Source organism: Phodopus roborovskii, unplaced genomic scaffold (assembly GCF_943737965.1).
Source record: "Phodopus roborovskii unplaced genomic scaffold, PHOROB, whole genome shotgun sequence".
Classification (NCBI taxonomy): domain Eukaryota; kingdom Metazoa; phylum Chordata; class Mammalia; order Rodentia; family Cricetidae; genus Phodopus; species Phodopus roborovskii.
In genome coordinates, this window is record NW_026126511.1 from 47891285 (window position 1) to 47917964 (window position 26680).

At 44.5% G+C, this 26680-nt stretch overlaps 1 protein-coding gene and 1 pseudogene across 1 annotated transcript in view; one reads left to right on the forward strand and one right to left on the reverse strand.

Annotated features, from left to right (window-relative positions):
* Window positions 1–1587: 1587 nt before the first annotated feature.
* The window catches only part of Fbxo16 (F-box protein 16), a 49857-nt gene continuing 24764 nt past the window's right edge, over window positions 1588–26680 (reverse strand). Inside the window, exons 6-8 of the mRNA XM_051195547.1 lie at window positions 22925–23151; window positions 17954–18056; window positions 1588–1855 (exon numbers count right to left, since the gene is read on the reverse strand). Coding sequence (XP_051051504.1) covers window positions 1685–1855; window positions 17954–18056; window positions 22925–23151 — 501 coding nt within the window. The 3' untranslated portion in view covers window positions 1588–1684. The remainder of the gene's footprint in view (window positions 1856–17953; window positions 18057–22924; window positions 23152–26680) is intronic.
* Window positions 25596–26498, forward strand: LOC127230277 (40S ribosomal protein S2-like; annotated as a pseudogene).

Genomic DNA, 26680 nt, shown 5'->3' on the forward strand with positions numbered 1-26680 from the left:
TTTTCCGTTTTCTGTTCTACTTAAGCATCTTAGAACAGCAGTTTCCGAGGCCCTGAGATAGCTACATGGGTAAGTGGTTTAGTATAGAATGTACTATTGTGAAGTAAGCCCACCAGAGACCACCACAGACTCTCATATAGCCAAAAATGAAAGTCATTATTGCTGGCTGGTGGCTGCATAGGGAGGGAACTTGCCCAAACCATGTAGCCTTGAGCTTTAACAGTCCTTTGTCTTTTATGCACAAAAACCACATCCTGGTTGTTACACTTCAGTTAGCAAGTAGCAGAGCTACAGAAGTAAAAACCTGAGGTTAGTACATTTAGGGACTTTTCTGGAACTATGGACTGGGTCTTTGATGGATTAGGTGCTGGGTTTTAAGATCAGATTGGTGCCTTTAACATGGTGTCAGTTGTGTTTAGGTCTGGAGGGGGGGCTGTTACAGTAACAGTCTCTGTGGCTAAGTGACTTTGTTTTGTTTTCCAGTTACTCCAAAGCTCTTTTAAATTGCTCAAAGGGCAACTGTAACTTCTCCAGACATGTGTTCTACTGTTGTGGGGGTAGGGGTTTGATGCGTGTGGAGGTCAGAGGACATCTTTTGGGAGTCAGTTCGTTCTCTCCTTCCACCATGGGTTCTATGGACTGAACTTGGGTCATCAGGCTTGTGCAGGAAATGCTTTCACCAGCTCAGCCATCTCATGGGTCCCAGCCCTGTATTCTTCTTCTCCATGACACTGGTTATTTTCCATAGCCTTACCCTTGCCAGCTCTGCTCTCTTGCCTCAGGAGGCTGGCAGCTAAGGGCTGAACCACAAGTATCTTTGCCTCTACTTCCAGATGGGGTTTGCCAGGAGTGTGGAAGGGTGTTCAGAGAGAAGAGTTGGGTATCAGCTGCTTCCCTCCCCTCCCATATTCTTCTGCCACCTCCAACGCATTGTGTCTGCCAATCTCTTTCTCAAGGCCACAGCAGAAGCTGGATTCCAAGACTTCCCCTTCTCCCTTCATCTCTTTGGCCCAAAGGATGATAAAGGTTCTCCCTGCTGCTATCCACCTATCTCGATTCTTCTAATCCTGCCCATAGCATGTGTTAATGGTAGAACCACATCCCCTACAAATCCACATGCTGGACTCCTAACTTCCAGTGTCTTAGGATGAGCCTGCATTTGGAGACAGAGATGGATGGGATCACATGAATCATTGGAATGGGCCCCACCAGGACTTAGAAGGAAAGACAGAGAAGATGGCCAGTGGAGAGAGGAGACCTCAGCGTTACCTGCTGACACATCATCTCGGATTCCCGTTATTCAGACTATGATCAAATGCATCTCTGTTGTTGAAAACTCTCGGTCTGTGCTACAACCTCAACATTCTAAGCATCTCCACCAACTACTCTAGGAGCCTTGGGGGTTGTCATTTCCTCCTGGGACCCTGATTCACCCAGTGTTACCAATGAGGCCATCAGACATCCATCCCCTCACCAAACCCAACATATCCAGGGACGCTTTTCCGAGGTTCTGTACTTGTTGCCAATTCTGCCATTCCTTCTCTTCTTTAAGGATAAAGCAGACTCACAGGACCATTCACAACAAGATACATAAATCAAAAGTGTTTAATGGAGGGCCTGGTTAGAAACCAATTCTCAGCTGTGAAGAATATCTTGTCACTTCTAGAAAAGTCCTTTTCCATTCTTAAGTCTGTGTTGACTCTGGATTCTCTGAGGGGGGTGACCGAAGCCTAGGGTGGTTTGGGAAATGCTCCATGAGAATTCTAGTTAGTGCTTCAGCATCTGAGGGTCCCACCGGCAGATGAAGAGGCCAGGTGAGACGAACTGGAACTTTCGAATGGGAGCTCAGGAACATCTGGGGAAGAAAAGGTGCCAGTAGAGGGAAGGTTATTTACATGCCAAAGGAAGTCATACAATTAAATTTCTTATAGTGATAGGATGCAACCCGATGCAGTCATAAGGCAGATGAGGATTTCCAAAATTTCCCAGTAACCCCTACATCACTCCCATGCAGACTTCATTTTGAACTATATAACTAGTAAATTTTCACCCTCAAAAGAGAACACACACACACACACACACACACACACACACACACACACCAGGCACTAAGTTCATTCCTCAGGAGCCACCCACTTTTTTATTTTTTTTATTTTATTATTATTTTATTTATTTATTTTTTGATACAAGGTCTCTCAGTGATCTAGGCCTCATTAGGCTAGACTGGCCAGACAGGGAGCCCCAGGGATCCACCTGTCTTGACTCCCCTAAGTGCTGAGATGATAGGTACATACTACCATACCTTGCTCTTTACATGGGTGCAAGGGGTCAAATCCAGGTCCTCCTGCTTGCAAGGCAAACCACTTTATAGACTGAGTTGTCCCCCCCCCAGTTCCCACCACATTTTATTTGAACCCCAAGAAAATCATGGGATAGAAAGGGAGGAAGGGGGGCTGGAGAGATGGCTCAGAGATTAAGAGCACTGGCTGCTCTTCCAGAGGCCCTGAGTTCAATTCCCAGCAACCACACAGTGGCTCACAACCATGTATAATGACATCTGGTGCACTCTTCTGGCAAGCACACATGCAAGCAGAACACCGAGGGCATATAATTAAAAAAACAAAAACCTCTTTAAAAAAAAAAAAGACTTTGAAAGAAAGGGAGGGAGGGAGGGAAAGAGGTATTCATAATTTCCATTTTACACGCAAATGAAACGGAGGAGCAGGCATGAAAGCTACCAGTCCACAGTCACACAGCTCAGTGTCACAGCTGGCTCCAGAGACTTCTGCATCTTAGACCAGGGAACACCAGCACGGTCCGTCTCCATGCTTTTCACTCTATGCATCTGCATGCACTTTCCAACAAGGCAAATGGCCCAGGTTGCCATCCCAACCCAAACTCACAGTGACAACAGATCTCTCCTTGTCATCTGGTGGTGTGCAGGCAAATGGAAGAGGGAGGAACAGAGAGTAAAAAGATAAGGCAACCTGAGTTTGAGGCCAGACAGAGTGAAGTGCTTTAAAGAATTTGGAGCCAGACACTTGGGGAGGCAGAAGCTGGTAGAACTCCATGGATGTGAAACCAGATTGGTCTACATAGTGAGATCCAATCTCAAATAATATTAAATTTAAAGTTTGCCCTTGAGCCAAGAATGATGGCATACATCTATAATCCCAGCTGTGTGCATTTAGAGGAAGGAGGGCTGCCGAAAGTTCAAGGCCAGCCTGAGCTACATAGCCCTAGGCTACCTAAGTCAAAACAAAACAACAACAAAAATAACCAAAATAGTTTGCTTTCCCTTGGCTCCAACTGCACAATGATGAAGGAGAATTCCCGTGGTCGCGGTCCCACCCCTTCGCCAATCTTGACAAATGATGTGGAATCACTAATCCGTTTTAGCCCTGACAGATGTGCACTGGCTTCCTCTGAGTCCTGGAAAATCTCTTCCTTTCCATCGCCTCAGAAACCAGTGATTGCTGTCACTTGCCCTCCCCTCTAGCTAACTTGCCTCGTCGTTGTCCCTCAAGGACGCATTATATAGAACAGTCCTGAACCTCTGACCTGCCTGAATTCCTCACGATAACTCATCCTTCAAGACCCACCTTCTCCTAGAAGTTTGAGTGTTGAATGATTTTTTTGTTTTGTTTTGTTTGTGAGACAAGGTCTCATATAGCCCAGGTTGGCCATTTTGAACTCTCGATCCTCCTGCATCTGCCTCCCAAGTGCTGGGATTATAGGATTCACAAGGATTATATATGTGTTGACATACATGTACATGTGGAGGCTAGACGTCAACATCAGCTATTTTCCCCAGTTGCTCTCCACCTTGATTTCCGAGGCATGGTCTCTTGTTGGCCTGAAGCTTGCTGACTCAGCTAGTCTAGCTGGCCAAAAAGCACCTCTCCTGTCAGTCTCCCCAGAGCTGGGGTTATGGGTATGCTGGGAGTCTTAGTGAGGGTTTCTATTGCCACAGCTATGGCAACTCTTATAAAGGAAAAGCATTTAATTGGGGTGGCTTAAAGTTTCAGAGGTTTAGCCCATTATCATGGTGCGGCATGGTGGCAGGCAGGCAGACATGGTGCTGGAGAAGTAGCTGAGTGTCCTACATCAGGCAACAGGAAGTGAACTGAGGCACTGGGTGTGGCTTGAGCATTTCTGAGACCTTAAAGCCCACTTCCACAGTGACATACTTCCTCCAACAAGGCCACACCCACTCTAATGAAGCCACACCTCTTAATAGTGCCACTACCTTAGGGGCCATTTTCTTTCAACCCACCACACTGGGATTGCAGACACATGCCAACCACCATTGTCAGCTTTTATGTAATCAAACTCAAGTTTCCATGCTTGCACGAAGAACATTTTATTGACGGAGCCATCCCCTCAGCCCTGCCTTTGTGTTTTAGGGATAACATTTTTCTGTGTAGCCCAAGCAGGCCTTGAACTTGTAGCAATCCTTTTGCTTCTGCCTCTCAAAGGCTGGGATTACAGGCGTGTGTGAGCCTGCCTGTCTTGAATGCTTTCAGCTTCTGGGGTTCCTCCATCAGTGGGATCCCAGAGCATTACTGAGCTCCCCACCTTAGCCTTGACTGGTTGTTCTCTGTTAGTCTTAGTCCCTCTGCCTGCAAAGCTGGGATCTTACACGTCACTGTTCCACATGGGGTGGTCTACAGAGGACTAGAATATATTGGATGGCGATCTTTTCTCCCAGACAAGAAGACAAAACTAGGGCTGAAGTAGAAAGCGGCTAAGTTCAAAGGGTCACAGTGTCCATGTTAAGACTGGGAGCAGGGGGATGATAGCATATAACTGCTCGTTTGACATTTTCAGTATTGTCCTATAGAGGCTGGTCTGCTCATGATCAAGCCCCTTAGGAGGCTGCAGCAGAAAGGTTAAAGATCAAAGTCTGCCTGGGCTACAGAAAGAGTTCTAGGTTAGCCTGGGCAAACTCAACTAAACCTCGTCTTACAACAGAAAATGAGAGTTGGGGACATGGCTCAATGGTAGAACACTTGCCTAGCACATGTGAGGCCCTGGGCCCAATCCTCAACACCACGAAGAGGAAAAAATAAACCAAGCACCCATAGAGCAATTGTTTCCCGTAGTTTGCAGATCCACATAAGGCAAGAGAACAAACTGGAGTGTTCCTTTGTGCCCTGTCAGGAACAATGAAGACAGAGTGCTGCCGGCTGGAGGAGGACAAGGCCTGGCTCTCACGATGGCAAGAATGGGCTCCTGGCTCTCACGATGGCAAGAATGGGCTCCTGGCTCTCACGATGGCAAGAATGGGCTCCTGGCTCTCACGATGGCAAGAATGGGCTCCTGGCTCTCACGATGGCAAGAATGGGCTCGTCTCCCCTTACCTGTAACACTTTCAGGGTTAATCCTATTACTGAGCCCTGCTTATCTGTCACTGAGTTTGAGGAACCCTTTGCTCCTGAGCCTGGGGCAGCCACAGGCCTGGGCAGGCTCTTTGCCACTCTCCTTCAGGGTGGCAGGTCCCAGGAGCTCCCCTGCCTTGCTCTCCATAGTAGCTGTTGCCAGCTGTCCAGGCTGTTGGCTTCCTGTGTCCTGCTGAGAACAGTCTGGGAAGCTGGCTTTCTTATGTCTATTTTTCTTGTCCCAGAAAACTTATAGACCCCTCCAGTTTAAGACTAGGTTTGTTGGTTTGCTTTGGTTCTGGGGTGCATGTATATAGCTGCACATGGGTGTAAGAGTGTGCATGCATGTGTGTGTACATGTGTGTGCATGGAGGTGTATGGATGTACATGTGGAAGCTAGGGGATAGCCTCCAGTGTCATTTCCCAGGTACCATGTATCTGGTTTTGTTTTTGTTTTTGTTTTTTGAGACAAAGTCTCTCAATGGCCTAGAGCTTGCCCAGTGAGAAGGGCCAGGAAGCCCCAGCGATTTGCTTATCTTTACCCTCCCAGCTCTGGGTCTTCACCGTGACCAGCTTCCCGCATAAACATATCTTAGGTACTGAGGATCAAACTCAGGTCCTTGTGTTTGCAAGGCAGGCATTTTTACCAACAGAGCCATCTCCCCAGACCCAGTTTAAGACTAATAATGTCTTATTTTTGGTGTGTGTGTGTGTGTGTGTGTGTGTGTCTTAGAGACAAAGTCATATACACTGTAGCCCAGGCTAGCATGGAACTTATCAATATAGCACAGGCTAGTCTCAAATTGCAATCCTCCTGCCTCAGCAACCCAAGAGATTATAGCCATGAGCCATAAAATCTAAGAGAAAACCAGGGAAGATATATAAAAGAATAAAAACCTTCAAGCATTGGATCTTGGTTTGCAACATCTGACTGTGATTGAAATGATAACTGAAATGTCCCTCACCAGGGCTCCCCAAGCCTTTTCCTTCCCGCTGATCTCTGCTCTCGACTCCTGAAATGCCTACCCTCTCAAACATAAACTTAGCATCAAGGACAATTCTAGGAAGGCTTCAGAACTCCTAATTTCAAGCAGTTCATTTGACCCCTGAGTACCTTAGGTCCAATCTGTTTTCACGAACCCCCCCCTTCTCCATGGGGCTTCTTCCTTAATGGTAGTCCCCAACAGGGCCTCTGAGGTTTCTCTCCTTTTCTTTAAAAATAGAACTTTTTTGCTGTTTGCATAGGCTGCATTTCTGCATAATTTAATACTCAAAAGATGAGAAAGGGCTCAATGTGATTCCCCATGCATCCCCTATGTTCCCTTTTACAAGGCCAAGCAAGGTTATCTGCTGCTTTATATCCTTCTGAATATATTGTATGCATTCACAATGTCCACAAGAAATAAATTTATGTGCAAAATGTACACATAAAATACAAGTGTTACTGATGGGAACACACATGCACGTGTGTATACACCACACACACGTCAACACAAAAACATGGGTTAGATATTGATCCTCTCTTCTTTAAAAATATTTTGTTTATTCTTTGATAATTTCATAATGCATACAATTTATTTTGATCATATTCACTCTCTATTTCCCTCTGAACCCCTCTCAATAAGTCCCCTCCTACTTTCATGGCTTTTAAATTTTAAGATTTAATTATTTTGTATACAGTTTCTGGCAGCATGTCTGCCTACAGCCCAGAAGAGGGCTCCAGATCTCATTAAGGATGGTAGTAAGCCACCATATGGTTTCTGGAATTGAAGTCAGGACCTCTGAAAGAGAAGCCAGTGCTCTCAACCGCTGAGCCATCTCTCCAACCCATGGCTTTTAAGTTTTTATTATTATAATTCTCCAGTGAGTTTAATGAGTGTTTCCTAGAACAGGGGGAACTCACCAGTGGCCACACCACTGAAGAAGAAGAAATTACTTCCCCTCCCCCCACCCAAGCAGTCAAAAATGCCAACAGTTCCTTAGCTTGACTGGGACTTCACAAGCCCATTCCTAACTCATGATGGGATGTTGAATGGCCCCTTCTTGTTTGGGTCTTGTGCAGCTAGCCACAGCAGCCGTAAGTTCAAGCTTTCAACATGAAATCACTGGACTTGGCCTACTTCCTGGGTATCTGGTATCTGGATCATCATGACTGGATCTACTTCGCCATCTACTCCCCCCTCCCCACCCCATCCCACCCCCAGTGAGTTCTGGCTCTTCCATTCAGGCCTCCCCTGGATGGCTCACTTGGAGACCCACAAGTTCTTCAACCCTACCATGTCTGCCTAGTTTCTAGCCTCAGTGAATGAATATTGACACAATTACCTATCCCAGATACTTAATTATTTCTTTCTCAGTTGGGAGCTTTCCCCCTCTAGCCTATGAGCCACCTGAGGGCAGGAATTGTGTCATATTCTGCTAGTCCAGTGCCTGCAAAATACTTGCTGAATCAGTGAGACCCATCCCAGTGTCTCCTTCCTTTTGTTATAGGGCAGTGGCTGCTGCAGGTAGACTCTGAAATAAGCACAGAAAACATTGGTGATAGGCTGGGTGTTGGAAAAACGGGTGAGAGGACCCAGAGGCCGCTGAAGCTGAGAGACCCAAGAAACAGCAGTGCCCTAGAAAAGTGACAAGCAGGCAACTGTATGAACAGTCGGCACACAGACCTGCCGTTTTCACCCCGTAGTTGGTTTCTTAAGATATTTCATATATGTGCAGCACTGCTGGATAAGCCCATAGATCAGTGGAGAGAGTTAGGTAAAGCATGGGGAACAAGGAAATACAACGCTAAGAATAGTTCACAAGGTGTCCCAGTAGCTTGCCCAGAAAGCCAATGGCCATCAATGTAAGTACCTAGAATCAAACATTCATTTGTTCACTTAATCTTCCCAGCACTTCTGCAATGTGGGGAAAGAAAGGTGGCCGAGCCAAGCACAGGCATGTGCCTACAGCCCCAACTATTTGTGACGCTAAAGCAGGAAGGTCATTTGAGTTCACTGGTTTGAGGCTAAGATGAGATTCTGTGTCAGAGGGACAGTGGGGACCTGGCAAATCTTCATTTTGTAGAAGACATCACCCTCGTCATTGTTTAGGAATTATATCTCTTACATATTGTATTATGTTTCCTAGTTCAGGGGTGACATAATTCTGTGTTTAAATGTGAATCGTTAGCATTTGAAAATTATAAAAGCAGAAGGCTTCTGTGTGACCATCAGAGTAGACGAAGCCTCACTGAGTGAGTGAGGAGTCCTCACTGAGAGGGAGCTCCTTCTGGGGGTAAAGGCAGAGCTGCCCTGTCCTGTTACCGTGAAGCCCAGAAAGCCGCTCAGGCCTATCTGGTCAGGACCCTGCTTTGGTCAGCACCTAGGAGAGGTGTCCCCTCCCCTTCCCTATTATCCTGGGAAAACCGAAAGGTTGTATTAGGGAGAAATCTTCATCATCACCTGAAAGATGCCAAGCGTGGCTTTGGTTCTGGTTATCTTGAGGCAAAACTGTCAGCTGCAGAGGAAGATGAGGCAATTTAACCAGGGTTTTGAAATTTTAACCCAAGACTTCAAGTCAATGCCACTCAGCCATCCAAGTAGGTGAAATAATGCATACATGTTGCAAAACATGCATGGGCCTTACAACCCAGGCACCATGCTGACCCCTGCTTGAAAACAGCCACAGCTCACACTGGCTTCCAGATTTTCAATGAAGCCTCAAATTACTAAATGCAATACACACACAGACATACATAGAGACACACAGAGACACATATATACACACATACTCACAAATACACACATATACACAGACACACAAATATATATGTATATATACACATACATAATATACATGCATACATATACAAATACATATTCACATTCACACAATACATATGCATACATATAAATATACATATACAAATATAAACACATATAAATTCTCAAAAAACGCACATAATACACACACAAATCCACTTGCATAATACAAACATACATACACATACATATGTATACATAAATAAACACATATACATATACATTTACACAGTACATATACATACATGTATACATTCATAACATACAGGTATGTATGTATGAATGCTTCATGAATGCTAGGCAAGCACATGACTGACTGAGCCACAGCCACCCACTTCAGAAGGTAAAGCAAAGAGGAAAGGAAACTGGGAGAAGATGGATATACCCAGAAACTGCACACGTATACATACATGCACACATACATACAAATATATATACTTTCACACACATACACATATATACATGCATACATATAATCAACACATATACACCCATATTCAAATACACATACATGCATGCGCATGCACACATATACACATGCACATACATATGTACACAAATATACACACACATATATATACAACCTACATAAACACAGATGCACACACATATGCATTCCCCCCACTATCTACATTCATTTATAGTTTAAACACTATGGTAGCAGTCATTCAAAACCTGTCATCATAGATATGTATATATAACTAATAACATATAATTCACAAGCAAAATTCATTCTGGTAGATCCTTTGTGCCAAATTTTTTGGTTTAAATAGCCATTTGGCATGTCTAAAAGTTTGGTGACAGAGAAGCAGGAAGGCTCCTTTTAGTGGGAAATGTCAAGATCATTCATTATATCTAGTATACCGACATGGAAGGCAATGAGACAGGACATACACTCAGTTCTCTTAGCAGGCTCTAGACAGGTTCCCAGGCCTTTTAGGCATCAACATTGATAGCAAAATTGGTGGTGGTGTATCCAGTTCGGGAGGGTGGAGTGAAGCTCAATAGTACCAATGAGCCAGTGCAGAGAGTGTACACACACACACACACACACACACACACACACACACACATCCAAAGGCCATGTGGGCAAAGGAAACATGACTTGCACTGGCCTTGAACTCATGTAGTCAAGTTTGACACCAAACTTCGGATTCTCATCTCTCCATCATCTGAGTGTTGGGATTACAGATGTGACTACCAAGCTCAGCTTATGTGGTGCTGAGGATGGAACCCAGGGCTCATGATTACTAGGCAAGCACATGACTGAGCACAGCCCTGCCCACTTCAGAAGACAGAGCAAAGAGGAAAGGAAACTTGGGGAAGATAGGTATAGCCAGAACATTCCTGCCACTATTTTGAGTCCCTGACCACTGCCTTCTGGCTTCAGGGCTGGTCTCTCCTCCAGTTCCTCCTCTGTCTGCTTCTCAGTGGCTGTCTCTCACACCTGCTTTGTGGTCCCAGGTGTGATCCAGTATTTAACTGCTGCTCCTAGTACAGTAATCGTTATCTGAAATGCTTGGGAGCAGAAGTATTTGATTCCGGAATATCTGCATATGGGCAATGAGATGCTTTAGGGACTGGCTCATTGATGTTGTGTATACACCTCATACATGTATCCTGAAGGCAAGTTTATGGGGTATTTCCCATGCACTTTATTTTTTTTTTTTTTTACTGTGATCTGTGCTAGGAGGTTGGGTGTGGATGTTACCTGTGTCACTCAGAAAGTGTGATGTTTATAATTGTCAACTTGACACAATCTGAAATCACCTGGGAAAGGAGTCTCAGTGAGCGACTAGGTCAGGTTGGCCTGTGGACATATCCACAGGGGTCTGTCTTTGTTGCCTTAATTGATGTGGAAAGACCCAGCCTGGAAAGACAAACACAATGGGTAGCGCTGCTTCCTATGTAAGTGTAGAGAGGTGCTGAGCACCAAGGAACATACACTCATGTTTCCATCCTCTCTCTGTTCTTGACTGTGGATCTGACTAGGGGCTTCTAGTTTCTGGCTTGGCTTTACTGCAGTGATGGACTGTCACCTGGAATTGTGAGCCAAATAAACCGTTCCTCCCTTAAGGTGCTCAATGCCAGGGTATAGCATACAGCAAACGGAAACAGAGCATTTTAGATTTGGGCTTTTCAGATTAGGGATGTGCCACGCATATTACCATGACTGGCAGGTACTGGCGGGTGCCCACTTTGAGCTATGTTAAATGCCTCACCTCCTCCCAACCCTCTGTCAGTCCTGTTAACTGTCTCCATTTTTCCAGATGAGGAAATAGTCCCAGGAGAGCTTAAGTGCCCTGGGTTAAATTCTAAGCTACTAAAATAGTGATATTGGGCATCGAGCCTAGGCTAACGGAGAGTGTAAGCTGCAAGGGCTAGCTAGCATGCCCTCACTCACTCATTGCTCTTTGCTCATGACCAACTGTTTCAAGTTCCTGCTGCCTTGATTCCCCCACAATGATGAGCTATAACCCAAAATGGCTAGCTGAATAAAACTTTCCCCCCCATAAGTTGCTTTTGCCAGAGTATTTTACAGCATCAGAAAAAGAAACAAAGACATATGTCGGTATCAAGATGTGTGTTTTTGCTGTTGAATAAACCTAATTTCGTGACTCTTGCCTTTGGAACTGCTTTGTGGGAAGAATATGGAAGACTTTGAAATTTGGGACTAAAAAAAAACTATTGAATGCTGTGAGACCTGCCACAATGGACTGAGTGCAACCTGAAATTTCGAGTCAAATAAATCCATTCCTCCTTAAATTGCCTTTGTGAGAGTATTTTATCACGACAACAGTGAAAGAAACTAACACGGTCCTTAATTCATACCTTATATTTATGTGCTGCCAACATTTTACAGATGGAGAAAATGAGGCTTAGAGAGACTAAGTAACTCACCCACAGTCACAGCATTTAGGAAAAGAACCCACTTTGATCCCCATGTATGGCACGTTCTTCCTGCTTCTTTCCAAATGAGACCCCCAGATGTTTCCTTGGTGGAATGAAAGGATTTAAACACCTTTCCTGTGGAAATGAGTAGCTTTGCACTTCCAAACCAAATAGATAGTATTTTTTAAAAAAAAAAATGGGGAGAGTTTGCCGGAATTTGAAAGCAGTTATTGAAGACTGTCAGCAAGGAAACCACTTTAAATTCTCTTGTGTAATTTCTTCAGTCTTAGTGAATGGTATTTTCCACAGTTCAAAGAGAAAGACGAGACAGTAAACAAAAATCATTGGCTTAAAATCTGGGTTCACAATCGGAATGGCTTACCTTTGGTATTCTATCTAATGTCACTTTAATCACAGTGTGGCCTCCAGGAAAAGGGGAAGAGAAGCACAAACACGTTCAACAGAAACCTAGGGGACCCTGTAGAGTCAGGATTCAGCCTGGAATGCTGTGTGTGAGTGTGTGTGTGTGAGTGTGTGTGTGAGTGTGTGAGTGTGTGTGAGTGTGTGTGTGAGTGTGTGAGTGTGTGTGAGTGTGTGTGCGTGAGTGTGTGTGAGTGTGTGAGTGTGTGTGAGTGTGTATGTGTGAGTGTGAGAGTGTGTGTGAGTGTGTGTGTTTGTGTGAGTGTGTGTGAGTGTGTGAGTGCGTGTGTGTGTGAGAGTGTGTGTGAGTGTGTGAGTGTGCGTGAGTGTGTGAGTGTGTGTATGTGCGAGTGTGTGTGTGTGTGTGTGTGTGTGTGTGAGTGTGATCACCCCCAGTGGGTTCCTCAGGTGTGATCTACCTTGTTTTTTTTTTTTTTTTTGAGACAGGATTTCTCACTGGCCTAGGACTTAGCAATTAGGCCATGCTAGCTAGTTAGTGAGTATCAAATATCCTCACATCTTTGCCTACCCAGCTTGAGGACTGAAAGCACACACCACCACTCTTAGCTCTCCTCACCCCATCTCTGTCCCTATGGGTTCCAGGAATCCAACTGAGCTCCTCGTTCTTTCACGGCAAGAACCAAAGAATCATCTCCCTATCCCCTATCCTAGATTATTCTTTACAATGTTGTCATTCAGATTCCCATTTTATACATCGGGAGATGTAAACTCCAAGAGATTGACTGTTAGAGTTGAAACTGGGCCCTAGGTTCTTTCCTCCTTTCTTTCACACCATCTCAGAATCACTTTAGAGTACATTTGTTTTTTTCCTCTCACCTGATTCAGCAAGGCAAAAAGAGAATACTCAAAGAAAGATTAAAAAAAAAAAAAAGAAGAAGAAGAAGAAGAAGAAGAAGAAGAAGAAGAAGAAGAAGAAGTCAGGACAGTGGGACACTAGGAGTAAAGTGGCCCTGAAAAGAGGTGAAGTAATTGCCTTCTGGAGGCTGGAATTAGCAGCAGGTCTTATCTAAGGCAATTAGAGAGTATAAGCGGGTAATTAAAGGCTCAACAGCTTTCTGAGATCCTCAGGACCTGGAAAGCAAGGACTAGTTTCCAAGGAAAAGTCCAAGGGAGACAAAAGTGTTTTAAACTTGACCTGGTTGGAAGGAAAGATCAGAATGAGATGTCAACTGCGGGTTTGTGGGGGCGCAATTAGAGAGATGACTTTGGTTACGAGCACTGGCTGCTCTTCAGAGAGACCCAGGGTTGAGCCCCAGTCCCACATAGTTAACAACCACCAGTAACTCCAGTTCCAGAAGTTCTGACCACAGACATACATGCAGACAAAATACACAAACATTAAAATAAATAAAATCTCAAAAAAATATTAAAGATTGAGTCCAATTCCAGGAAATCCGACACCCACATCCTGGATCGTCTGTGTTGTCCCAAGACGCTTTTGCTTTCTTGGGCCTCGAGACTTGCAAGATCTTACTTGTATGTACAAAGTATATAGAATTTACCATAGAGATGGGAAGAGGTTTGCACCCCAACAGTAGCAAGCATACTTACTTGAAATGGGATGAGGGTCACTCTTGTCCTGGCTCCTCCATGACCCATCTCAACTTCCCTCTTTCTCCTCTCACTTTTCCATTCTCTGCCCCATCCTTCCTTTCTTTCCCTTCTCCTTCCCACCCTTGGCTCCCCGTCCCTTCCCCAGACAGAAGTAACAAACTAGATTCTTTCTCTCACTCAAGCACGGGAGGCTTAGGCTTCCCCTCCTCTGCATCCAGGTGTCTGCTAATACTGTGGCCCTGGTGCCCCATTCCTCTCCAGGAACTCACCAAAACCTCCCTGCAAGGAGACAGCTCCCTCCTTCCCTAAACAGCTTTTGGAGGCCAGTAGTTAACATGTGTGTGTGTGGGGGGGATGTGTGTGTGTGTGTGTGTGTGTGTGTGTGTGTGTGTGTGTGTTGATACCAGACTGGAAAAAAATCTTTGAAGTTTAAAGAAGACGAGGGCATTGTGGTGTTTGTGCTTTTCAACCCATTTGGTTTGATATGGAATATTGTCACTACCAATAGGTATGAGGGTATGAGGCTTTCTTGCTATGTCTGAAAGTTTCCCAAGAAGTCTTGGAAATTTCAGAGCATCCCCAACCATATCTAAGCCTGATTACCATCTTCTAACAGATGTTTACACCATAAAGTAGTTAGGGAACATCTCAGGCAGCTCCTGGGGATCTTGTGTAGAAGTGAGAACCAGAGAAAGCCAATTTCCACTCACACCGGTTGAGCAGGAATTGGGCAAGCTCACAGCAACTCCATGTGCAAATTAGAAGCTGAGCCCTGGGGATGTTTCTCCTAAGACTGAGCTGCATTTCAGCTTGCTCTGAGGAGTGACAGGCAGAAGAGGAGCTGATCTCCCAGCTGCTGCCAGGACCCTGCAGCAGGCCTACAGAATATTCCTTGTATTCTCTCAAACGTCTCCACTTCCTTCTTCCCCAGACCTTTCCATTCAACACTTTACCTTCTCCGACTCCCACACACCCCTCTCCCACAGGATAGGCACAACTCATCTTCAGTTATCGTGCTCTCAGATCAGATCATCCTCTGGTTAGGTGAAAGAGGCATTGCCACCTTCATCTGTTGAGTTAACACCAGCTCTCCCCACTACAACACACCCATTTCTCTCCCTCCATAAACCTGGTGAAAGGATCCGAGAACTTTCTGTCAAAGTCCCTCATTGGAATCATTTGGGGTGTGTTCACATGTGTCACAGTTACAGTGTTCCCTCCTAAGGAGGGTGGGGTAATGTCTTCAGTGCCCCTCCTTCCCCTCTCCAGGCTACTGGCAGAATCTCTTCACTGTCACAAAAGTCCTGCATCAGCAGTGTGGATTTTTCCTTCTCAGGCCTGTGAAGTGCAAACTGCCCCTCTGTGGAGAGGGGTCCTGAACCGCTACTTTGCAGCACCAACAGTCAGGCTTATCACAGGCCAGCATATTGCAGGCATGAGTCAAAGACCACAGCATAGTTCTCATTCGGGGGTTAATTATATTCCATGTTCTTTATCAAAACTACCAAATGTATGTAATAATTATAATTAGTATACTTACAAAATCAAAACAAGTAGATATAATAATCATGTGTTTAGTAAAAGCTAATTGTTCTCTATCATTAATTCATCTGGATTTCCCTTTCGGCCCTAATTAGCACAACTTCTTCAGGGTTTATTATTTATTTATTTACCTATGCTTTTGAGGCAGTGTTTTACCTTTGTCTAGCCCTGGCTGGCTGGGAAGTTGTGCCGATCCTTCTCGTGCTTCAACCTCCCCAGTGCTGAGATTACAGGGTGTGTTACCACACCTAACCCCTTTTTAATGTCTTCATTTTGTTTGTTTGTTTGGGTTGGATTTTTGTTTGGGGGGGCATGGGGTTCATATAGCTCAGGCTGGCCTTGAACTTGCTATGTAACTATGGATAATCTCCCACAGTACTGGGATTTCAGGTGTGGGCCAGCATGACCAAGTTGTGCCATGCTGAGGATGAAACCCAGGACTTCATGCACGGCAGTTAAACACTCCACCATCTGAGTTACATCTCCAGCCTCCCACTTTTGCATTCCAATGAATACTTTAAGAAATATCTATTAGTGTTTGATAGATGGCTAATGTCAAAAGTCACAGATTTTTGTGCTTTTTTTTAAGCAGGAGGAACATTCAATTGCATTGAATATTTCTCAGCATACATTCAGATTCATATTCTTCTCCCACCCTTCTGTCCTCCCTGTCTCCTCTCTCTGTCTCTGTCTCTCTGGTATTTTGAGTCAAGTCTCAGACTCACAGCTCTCCTCCTGCCTCAGCTTTCTGAGTGTCGAAATTTAGGAGTGGGCCACTAACACATCTGGCTCAGATTCTGTTTTGGCTGCTTTCCTCCTCCTCCTTGCTCAATGGATAGAAACCAGGCAGAATGCCTCATAATGGCCTGTGCAATTAGGCTCATAATGTCTGTCTGTCTGTCTGTCTGTCTGTCTGTCTGTCTGTCTGTCTATCTATCTATCTATCTATCTTTTCAATCAACAGATTCATGGACAGCTTTACGGCTTTGGTTTAGGCTTCACAGGCTGCACATGTCGACAAGGAGCCTTCCCCAGTACTGTGGTCTTTAGCACACAGCCGGGTCTATTTTAAGAAGCTTATCTCTCATCCTCTGTGTGTGTGTGTGTGTGTGTGTTTTAATATAACATTTCAGCAGAAAGTAACAGGTTCTCAAGCTGAGCTGTGGAAAAGACTTATTCCCGAGTGGGTGCAGATTATCCCAACAATTGGTATGCATTCTCTATTAATTTTCCTGCTGTATGTCCTCAGCTTTGCTCTCGATTCTCATTACATTATATGCACTTTAAATTCCACCCGAATTCCTTCCTACTTTGGTATGCATTCTCTATTAATTTTCCTGCTGTATGTCCTCAGCTTTGCTCTCGATTCTCATTACATTATATGCACTTTAAATTCCACCCGAATTCCTTCCTACTTTGCTCCAAAACCTCTCATAATGTGATAAAAAGGGATCCCCTGTGGTCCAAATCAGTTTGGGGAAGTCTGCTATAAATTAATCATGTTCCCTAGTCACAATTACTGATATTATTATTATTATGTTGCCGACTAACTGCTTTTTAACTGGAGACAGAAAAATTCTTTTTTTTTTTTTTTTTTTTTTTTTTTTTTTTTTGGTTTTTTGAGACAGAGTTTCTGTATTGCTTTGGTGCTTGTCCTAGAACTAGCTCTGTAGACCACTCTGGCAGAGATCCACCTGCTTCTGCCTCCCAAATGCTGGGATTAAAGGCATGCGCCAACACCCTGCTCGAGACAGAAAAATTCTTCTTCTTTTTTTTTTTTTTTTTTAAGATTTTATTTATTTATTTATTATGTATACAGTGTTCTACCTGCAAGTTTGCCTGCAGGTCTGAAGAGGGCACCAGATCTTATTTTAGATGGTTGTGAGCCACCATGTGGTTGTTGGGAATTGAATTTAGGACCTTTGGGAGAGAGCAGCCAGTGCTCTTAATCTCTGAGCCATCTCTCCAGCCCCAGAGACAGAAAAATTCTTAATTCAGTTTGGTTTATTTATTTTTTGAGTCATTTATTTATCTATTTAGCCCAGACTGGCTTTGAGCTTGCTGTGTAGCTAACGACGACCAGGAAATTCTAATCCTTTGTCCTCTGTCTCCCAAGAGCCATTGTGAGTTTTTTTGCTGTGCCGGGGGATGGGAGCCAGGACTTTTTGCATGCTGCCAATCGCTCTAGCAACTGAGTTACATCTCTAGCCCCAGAGACCAAGGTTTAAACAACCACTTGATGATTGTGATTTAGCAAACAAATTCAATTTCACAAATAGGATTAGGGAATGAGGGTAATTTCCGTCAGTGATGGGGTGAGTGTTCCAGAAGCTGACTTACCAGTGACTGTGCTTTCTTGAGCCTGGCTCTGTCCTCAGGCTTGTTTTTCTTATCCCTCAACTGCCGCTTGAAGTCTGGGGTCACTTCCTTTCTTTTTCTTCTTCTGCAAAATTGCAAAGTGATAGGGAAATTATTACTGGTCATCTGAATGAAGTCTTCAGCAGTTCACATGGCTATTTTTTCATTAGATTTTTGATGGCCTTTGATTTAAAGGCTGCCTGCACTCCCCTGGAAATACATCAAATGTCTGTCTATAGAGAGCCACTGGCACAGGAGCACCATGGAGAGCTCTGAGCTGTGAAAGGGAGGCAGAATATTTCTGTACACAACTGTAGGGCGAGCCTCAGGATACAATGACACACAAAAAAGAAAACCGGGTAAAGAGAGGCACCTAAAAACATAACGTGTCTGCTGTTTGCCAGGAGATTTTAAAACATTACTTTTATTTTCTATGTGGTTTGCCTCATGTATAGGCAGTGCCTGTGGAGGCCAGAAGAAGGCGTCAGATCGCCTGGAACCAGAGCTCTGTGCAGTTATGAGCTCCCATGTGGGGGGCTGGGAACTGAACTCAGAGCCTCTGGAAGAACAACAGCCCCTGTACTTTCTCCCATCCAAAGACTAACCAGGCCCAACCCTGCTTAGCTTCCGAAATCAGACGAGATTGGGCACGTTCAGGGTGGTACAGCCCTAGACACCCCTGTACTTTCTATTTGTTAAATTTTTATTATGACTTTTGTTGGTACTTTTTAGTTATTATTATTTTTTCTTTTTTTCAATGAGCCCATGTGGAGTTTATTGATGGAGGGAAAACAAGGGAGTGGGGGTAACTGGTGGCCAAGCGGGAGGAGAAGAGGAGAGAGAGGGTTATTTTATTATTTTGAGGCAGGATCTTACTATATAATCTTACTGACTGCTCCTGAAACTTGGTATATAAACCAGGCTAACACAACACTCCTGCTGAGCATCCTGCTTCTGCCTCCTAAGCGTTGGGATCACAGGCATGCACCACCATATCCAGCTCTTGGAACTTTTTGAAGTAGAAGAATGATACAAAAATGTGAAAATCCATTGTCCATAGGTAGGGAGCCCATAGGAATCCCCCAGAAACAATATGGAGACATAGGAGCAGAAGCTAGACTCCCCCAAACATACCCTTATTTTGCATTCTTGACTTTTGGAACCAACTAAAATGTTATCCAGAGTATAAGCTAAGATGAAAGAGAGGAAATACCAAAAAGCAAAATGAAACAAGTTTGATCTTGTCCATGAAGTTGGCACAGCCACACACAAGTTTTTCTTGTACTTTTAACAGTTATTTATCTGAATACTCTTTCCTTCCTTCCTTCCTTCCTTCCTTCCTTCCTTCCTTCCTTCCTTCCTTCCTTTTTTTCTTTCTTCTTAGACAGGGTCTATTTAAATAGTCCTGGCTAGCCTGGAACTGGAACTCACTTTGTAGACCATGCTGAGTTCAAATTCACAGAGATTGCCTCTGCCCCTCTCCCCTCTGCCCCTCTGCTCCTTCTGCCCCATTCCCCTTCTATCCCTCTGCTCCTCTCCCCTCTGCTCCTCTCCCCTCTGCTCCTCTCCCCTCTGCTCCTCTCCCTTTCTGCTCCTCTCCCCTCTGCCCCTCTGCTCCTCTCCCCTCTGCCTCCCATGTTGGGATTAAAGGAAACTCTAGCTTGCTGCCTACTTTTGTTCATAGAGCTGTATTAGAAAACAATGATTTTTATGTTTGGAATGCCTAGGCAATTTTTCAAGCTATGCCATCAGAGCTGAGCCATGGAGCTTATGTCCTGCAGAGTCTAAAATATCTCCCTTCTGGCCCTTTCTAGAATAAGTTTGCCTGGAATCGTGAATCTAGGTAATGTGCTTCCATGGTTACCAACAACACAGAAGGAGCCAGAAACGGAGGTGTGCGTCTTTGTCCATATAGTCTAGCGCTTCTTATTCTGACTATCAGTGTGGCCAGGGAACAGGGGGCATGAGAGGACGCACACGGTGGGGCACTCCGCAGAGTCCAGAATGTGATGGGGACAAGAAGGAGGGAGGCAGCAGGCGCGGGACAGAGGGTTAACTTACAGTTCAGGGCAAGAATGGACACGTGAGTCAGACACAACATGCAGTTTAGACCTCATCTGGAACCTGATTAAACAAAGCATTCATTAAAAAGTCAAATGCTTGCGTGACATTCAAGGCACCCTGAACACTGATGACCCCTAACTGTATTAAGGAGTTATTCATTGAGTTAGAGGAAGATGGTGCCAGGTTATGATTATCACAAAGGGTTCTTACTCTTTGAGAACAGAGATAGAGTCGAGCGTGATGGCGCACACCTTTAATCCCAGTACTCTGGAGGCAGAGGCAGGTGGCTCTCTGTGAGTTCAAGGCCAGCCTCGTTTACAGAGCTAGTTCTAGGACAGCCAGGGTTGTTGCACAGAGAAACCCTGCTTGGCAAAAACAAAAGAAAAAAAAAATGGAAGAAAGGAAGGAAGGAAGAAAACAGAAGTATATGACCTATTAAATAAGTCATATATGAGATAATATGACATTTATTTAAAAATTATTTAGGGGATCCAGAAATGGTGTTGAAGACATGTGATTCAGACATGGGAAGACTGAGGCAGGAGAGTTGGGAAGTGAAGGTAGCCTGGGCCTCATAGTAAGACCCTGGCTTACTCATCAATGTCACCATACAGGGGAGGGCAGAGTAGGTAAGGAATAAATGACTGCAGATTGGCTGTAACTTAAAAACTGTTACCAACAGATGATAGCCACAAAAGGTTAATTTGGATTATCTATCTAATTTCAATATTTGTCATAAAAGGATTTTAATTTAAAAAGAATGCATCTGCCCAAATACTACTTGGCACTTCATTTTCAAGATATTTTCCAAGTTTTAATTGATGAGAAGGCAGAAGAGCTAGCAGGCTAGGGCAGCGATCCCAGCCTTATGTATATATTGATAGCATTTGGCTGTTCTTGGCTTCATTGCACCCTCTACATACATATGGTTGGGTTTTGTAGTGATGCTTGTTTGCAAAATGCTTTAGTTGCAAAAATGACACACCCCTCCTAATACTGCAACACTCATCTCCTAAGACAAAGACATTTGTCTACCCAGTCACCCTAGCACCAATATGTCTTAGGAAATACACATTATTTTATTTACTATCATTTAATATCGTTTGTCGTGTGTGTCGTCCCCCCCCCCCCCCCCCCCCCCCGCTTCTGTCCTTTTCTTTTCTTTTGCTTGTTTTTTTCAAGGCAAGGTTTCTCTGTGTAGCCCTGGCTGTCCCCGAAGTCCTTCTGTAGACCAGGCTGGCCTGAACTGAAACAGAGATCTGCATGCCTCTGTCTCCCAAGTGCTGGGATTAAAGGCAAGCGGCACCACATCTGGCTTTAACACACAGATTTTTTTTTTTTAAAGCTGGAATCTCAGAGCGTTTACCACATGCTTGCAATTCTGTGTGTGCCCCTAGAAGAGCTGCAAACTGTAGACCCCGACTTCCCAGACTCATCCTTTATTCATTCTATTTCAGGTGCAGGACTAGAAGGTAACTTCTAGACAGCGTTTAATTCTAAAACTGGCTTAAATTGACTTTGTCAGTCTGACCCTGCCATATCATCCAGCTTGGCCACACATGAAAAAAATGAATAACCATCAAATTACAGTTTGATGGAGAGCATTAATATACAGAAATTCTAAATGTACAGGAAAGCCAGGCATGGTGGCACACACTTATAATCCCAGCCCTCAGGGTTCTGAGGCAGGAGGGATGCAGAGTGAAGGCAAGCCTAGGCTACAAAAGGAGATTCTAGCTCCACAAATAAACCAACCTCCAAAAGGCAGGAAACATGAAAGATTAACAGCACAGTGATGAAACGCACAGTCTCCATCTCATTCAATAGCTGGTATTATTTTATTATATATAACTTACCTTTCTACTTCATTATAATACATTTTTTGGTATGAGTTTTTTTTGGGGGGTGGTGGTGGGGACAGGATATCTCTATGTAGCCCAGGCTGGCCTTAAATGTGCTATCTTCCTGCCTCAGCCTCCTCAGTGCTGATTACAGCTGAATATCACCAATATTTCAGCTACCATTTTTCTTTTGAGACAAGGTCTCATTACTTAGCTCAGGCTGCCTCAAACCTGGTCCGATATTTTTTACAAGTCCATCCCTACTTAGCTTGGTAGGGAAAAGTCAGTGACTGTCTTACTACCTCATGCTCTCCATGGTGCAGTGTGGGGTGGGGGTGGAGGTGAGGGTGGAGATCATAGTTTGTCCATCCCTCCTTATGTTTGCTCACTAGGAAAGGAAGGAAGTATAAAAAGGAAAAATAAAACTCCAGGATGAACCACGTGATGCTTGCTTGAATTAATATTAAAATAAGATAGCTGGGGCGGGAGCAATGGCTCTTCCTGTTTTCTCACTGGGCCTGAGTTCAGTTCCTAGGATCCACACCGAATGACCTGTAACTCCAGCTCAAAGGCCTTCTTCTAGCTTCCACAGGCACCCCTCCCAACACACACACACGTGCGCATGAAACATACATACAAACACATAATTAAATAAAAATTTTAAGTATTTAACGATGGGCTGGCTTGGTTGCTCAGCCAATAAACAGTCCTTTCTATACATGCCTAACGACCTGAGTTTGATCCCCTGAATCCAAGGTGGAAGGAAGTTGTCCCCTGACCCCCACACAGGCGTGCCGTAGCATGGACAGTAATCACAGCATTTAAAATATTAAGGAGGTCACACTGCTAAGTCATTACAGCTATAAGAGGCAGGCAGATGATGATGAAAAGGGCAAACTTGTTAAGAGTGGCTAGTCCACATGGACCTATTGAAAAACCTTCTGTAGTTCACAGTGAGTTCCAGGACCACTTTTTTCCATCTACTCAAGTGTCAATAATTATTTTGAAAAACAAAACAGCTGAGAGGGCGGGGCATAGAGCTTCTCACCCTTGCCAGAGGTGTTCAGGGTCACAGTTGTCTAGATAATTAAATCGGATGATATCGGTGGGATGCTTATCCGACGATCTCCACGGTGGAAGCTCTTTCTCCCCTGGGTTATTCTTCTTTCTTAGCGAGGAGGACCGCAGAGATAAGGAGGGGGACTGTTTTTCCTCTAGAGAGCTGCTGGGAATGGGCTGAACATCGGCGATTATGAATCCATCCTTTGGAGGTGTCTAGAAGAAGAAAATATATTATTTCTACTCTGGGGCTACCAGAATACCACCCACCACCATGAGACAAAGAACACAAACATCTTAACCACCCTCCTCCTCACATCATCATGACAATGGTGATAGTGTCAATGAGGATGGCAGCAACCACTGCCCCCAGTATTTGGATATGCGTAGCAGTTCCTTTGCATTTTCTTATTCCATCTTCATAGTAATTTACTTATTATTTATTTATACTGGGTCTTGTATAGCTCAAGCTCACCTCAAGCTCCCTGTATTGCCCAAGGTGATCTTGAACTCTTGTTCCTCCTGCCTCTGCAGGAGGTTACAGTGCTAAGGTTACAGGTCTATTACCCCAGGTTTATATAGTGCTGGGGACTGAATTTAGGACTTCCTGACCAACAGGAAATCAGTCTACCAGCTGAGTTGTATCACCAGCCTTATTTGGTGTTTGAAGACAGTGTCTTGGTCTGTGACCCAGGCTGGCCTAAGTAACCAGGCTGGCTTTGAGCTCGCTGCAAGCCTTCTTCCCCAGCCTCAGAAGTGCTAGGATTATAGGTGTGAGCACCACTCCCAACTTTCACAGTAATTTAAAGAGAGCTCATTATTGCTCTTATTTTACAGAGGCAGACTCTGACGCTAGGAGAAACTATATAATTGACCCATAAGGACATAAGTAGAATTTCAATTTGAATAGAGAATTCAAATCCAAGTCTGTTGTGCTTCAAGTCTGTCAGTCAAACCTTTTCATCTTATCCTGTAGCTCTACACCCATTAACTAGCTTGTTACACTGCAGTTAATATATTCATAAAAAGGGTGCACCCCTACACACACACACACACAGACACACACACACACACACACACACACACACACACACACACACACACACGCGCGCTGCCCTGTCCTTAATGAACTAACAGATAGACGCGTTCAAGTTGCACAGAGGTAGACTGTAGTTGTTTCAGTTATCCAAAGCCAAGCCACTCCCTAAGAATAATTCTATTTAATTTCCAAATTTAGAAGTCTGTCTTTTGTGTGCTTGGCTCACAAAGTGTTTTCAATGCGGGTTTAGCCTAAGGGAAGTGGTGCTGGTATGTTGGGAAGCCATTAAGAGCTCAATTTTTGTTCATTAAGAGATTAGGGAGGCTTTGTTTAGTAAATCAACTTGCTTCAATTGTAATTGAAAAATCAAGAATCTCCCCAGTTGGGACTGGGGTATAGTCTTTGCTAGGGTCTTATATTCCATACCCAGCTCCACCACCAAAAATGAAGAAGGACAGAAGGAAGAAAAGAAAGAAGGAAGGAGGGAGAAGCAATTCCCCAACTCCCCAAGCATAACAAGATTCATGGTCTGAGCCACTCCTTGTTTGTTGTAGTCATTGCTACTCCAAGATTATCCTTAGTGTCAAGTGTTTGGAGTATAGTGTTTATTTGGGTATGTCATGGCTACTAGACTGAGTTCTGTGGAAACCTGGTTAGGATCTTTGTACTCTTAGCACCCAGCATACAACAGTGTTTGATAAGTATTTACTCACTTAATGAATGATTATGGCTGTATCAGTTTGCTGTCTGATGCTAGGATAAACTCCATGACTAAAAACAACTTGGGGAGGAAAGGGTTCATTTCATCTTATATGTTATGGTCCATCATCAAGGGAATTCAGGGAAAGGACTTGAAGCAGAAACCATGGAGGAATGCTACTTACTGGCTTGCTTCCGGCCTCATGCTCAGTTACTGTTCTTATATAGCTCGGGGCCACCTGCCTAGTGTTAGCACCACCCATAGTGGACTGGGACCTCCTACATCAATTAGCAATCAAGACAAAGCCTCACAGACATGGCTCAATCGCAGGCATGTCAAGTTGGCAATCAAGATTACCATCACAGGGTCCAATAGCCAATTAAGAAGACATAATATTTGTACAATTCTGTATACTGTACAGGTCTCATCTAGAATGGACGTTCATTTCTATTAGCTTATTCAGAAATAAACTCTTGTCTTTTTGCTGGAGGAGTTCTACTTTAATCCTTGCAATGGTTAATATTCTCAATTTAACAGATCTAGAATAACTTAGGTAACCTCTGGGCACATCTGTGAGGGAGTTTCTAGACTGGGTTAATTGAAGTGAGAAGATCCACCCTGACTGGGGCAGCATCATTCTGGGCACTGAGGTTCCAGACTGAGTAAAAAGGAGATAGCGACTAAGCACCAGCAGTCACCTGCTACCTTCCTGACTGTGGATGCCATGTGACCAGCCACCTCAAGATCCTCCAGCCATGACTTCCCACCATTATGAACTATACCCTTGAACTATGAGTCAAAACTGACCTTTCTTTCTGGGTTGCTTTTGCTAGGTATTCTGCCACAGCAATGTTAAAAGGAATTAGTACCATACTATTAATAATACTAAATAATACTTCTTCTACTTCAGGAAAACACCAAATGGCGGATGATGCCGGTGCAGCGGGAGGGCCCGGAGGACCCCGGGGGCCCAGGATTAGGAGGCCGCGGAGGCTTCCGCGGAGGCTTCAGCAGCGGCCTCAGGGGCCGTGGCCATGGTCGAGGCCGTGGGGCTCGTGGAGGTAAAGCCGAAGACAAGGAGTGGGTCCCTGTCACCAAGCTGGGCCGCCTGGTTAAGGACATAAAGATCAAGTCCCTGGAGGAGATCTACCTTTTCTCTTTGCCCATTAAGGAATCCGAGATTATTGACTTTTTCTTGGGGGCATCTCTTAAGGATGAGGTTCTAAAGATCATGCCAGTACAGAAACAGACAAGGGCTGGCCAGCGGACCAGGTTCAAGGCTTTTGTCGCTACTGGGGACTACAACGGTCATGTTGGTCTTGGTGTTAAATGCTCCAAGGAGGTAGCCACAGCTATCCGAGGGGCCATCATCTTGGCCAAGCTTTCCATTGTCCCTGTGAGGAGAGGCTACTGGGGGAACAAGATTGGCAAGCCCCACACTGTTCCATGCAAAGTGACAGGCCGCTGTGGCTCTGTGTTGGTGCGTCTCATCCCTGCCCCCAGAGGCACTGGCATCGTCTCTGCTCCTGTGCCCAAGAAGCTACTGATGATGGCCGGTATTGATGACTGCTACACATCAGCCAGGGGCTGCACTGCCACCCTGGGCAACTTTGCCAAGGCCACCTTTGATGCCATCTCTAAGACCTACAGCTACCTGACCCCTGACCTCTGGAAAGAGACTGTGTTCACCAAGTCTCCTTATCAGGAATTCACTGACCATCTTGTGAAAGCCCATATCAGAGTCTCTGTTCAGAGGACCCAGGCTCCAGCTGTTGCCACCACATAAGGGGTTTTATACAAGAAAAATAAAGTGAATTAAGTCTGTTTAAAAAAAATAATACTAAATAATACTAAAATAATATGGGATAAGTTTTAAAACTTGGGAGGTACTTAAGTATTAGTAAAATGTAGAAAAATCATTAATTCTGAAACTTGACAATAATGAAATCCACATTGATGTAAGCAAGTTTTGCTCTTACCACTTCAAACCTTTTGTGCTGGTGCTG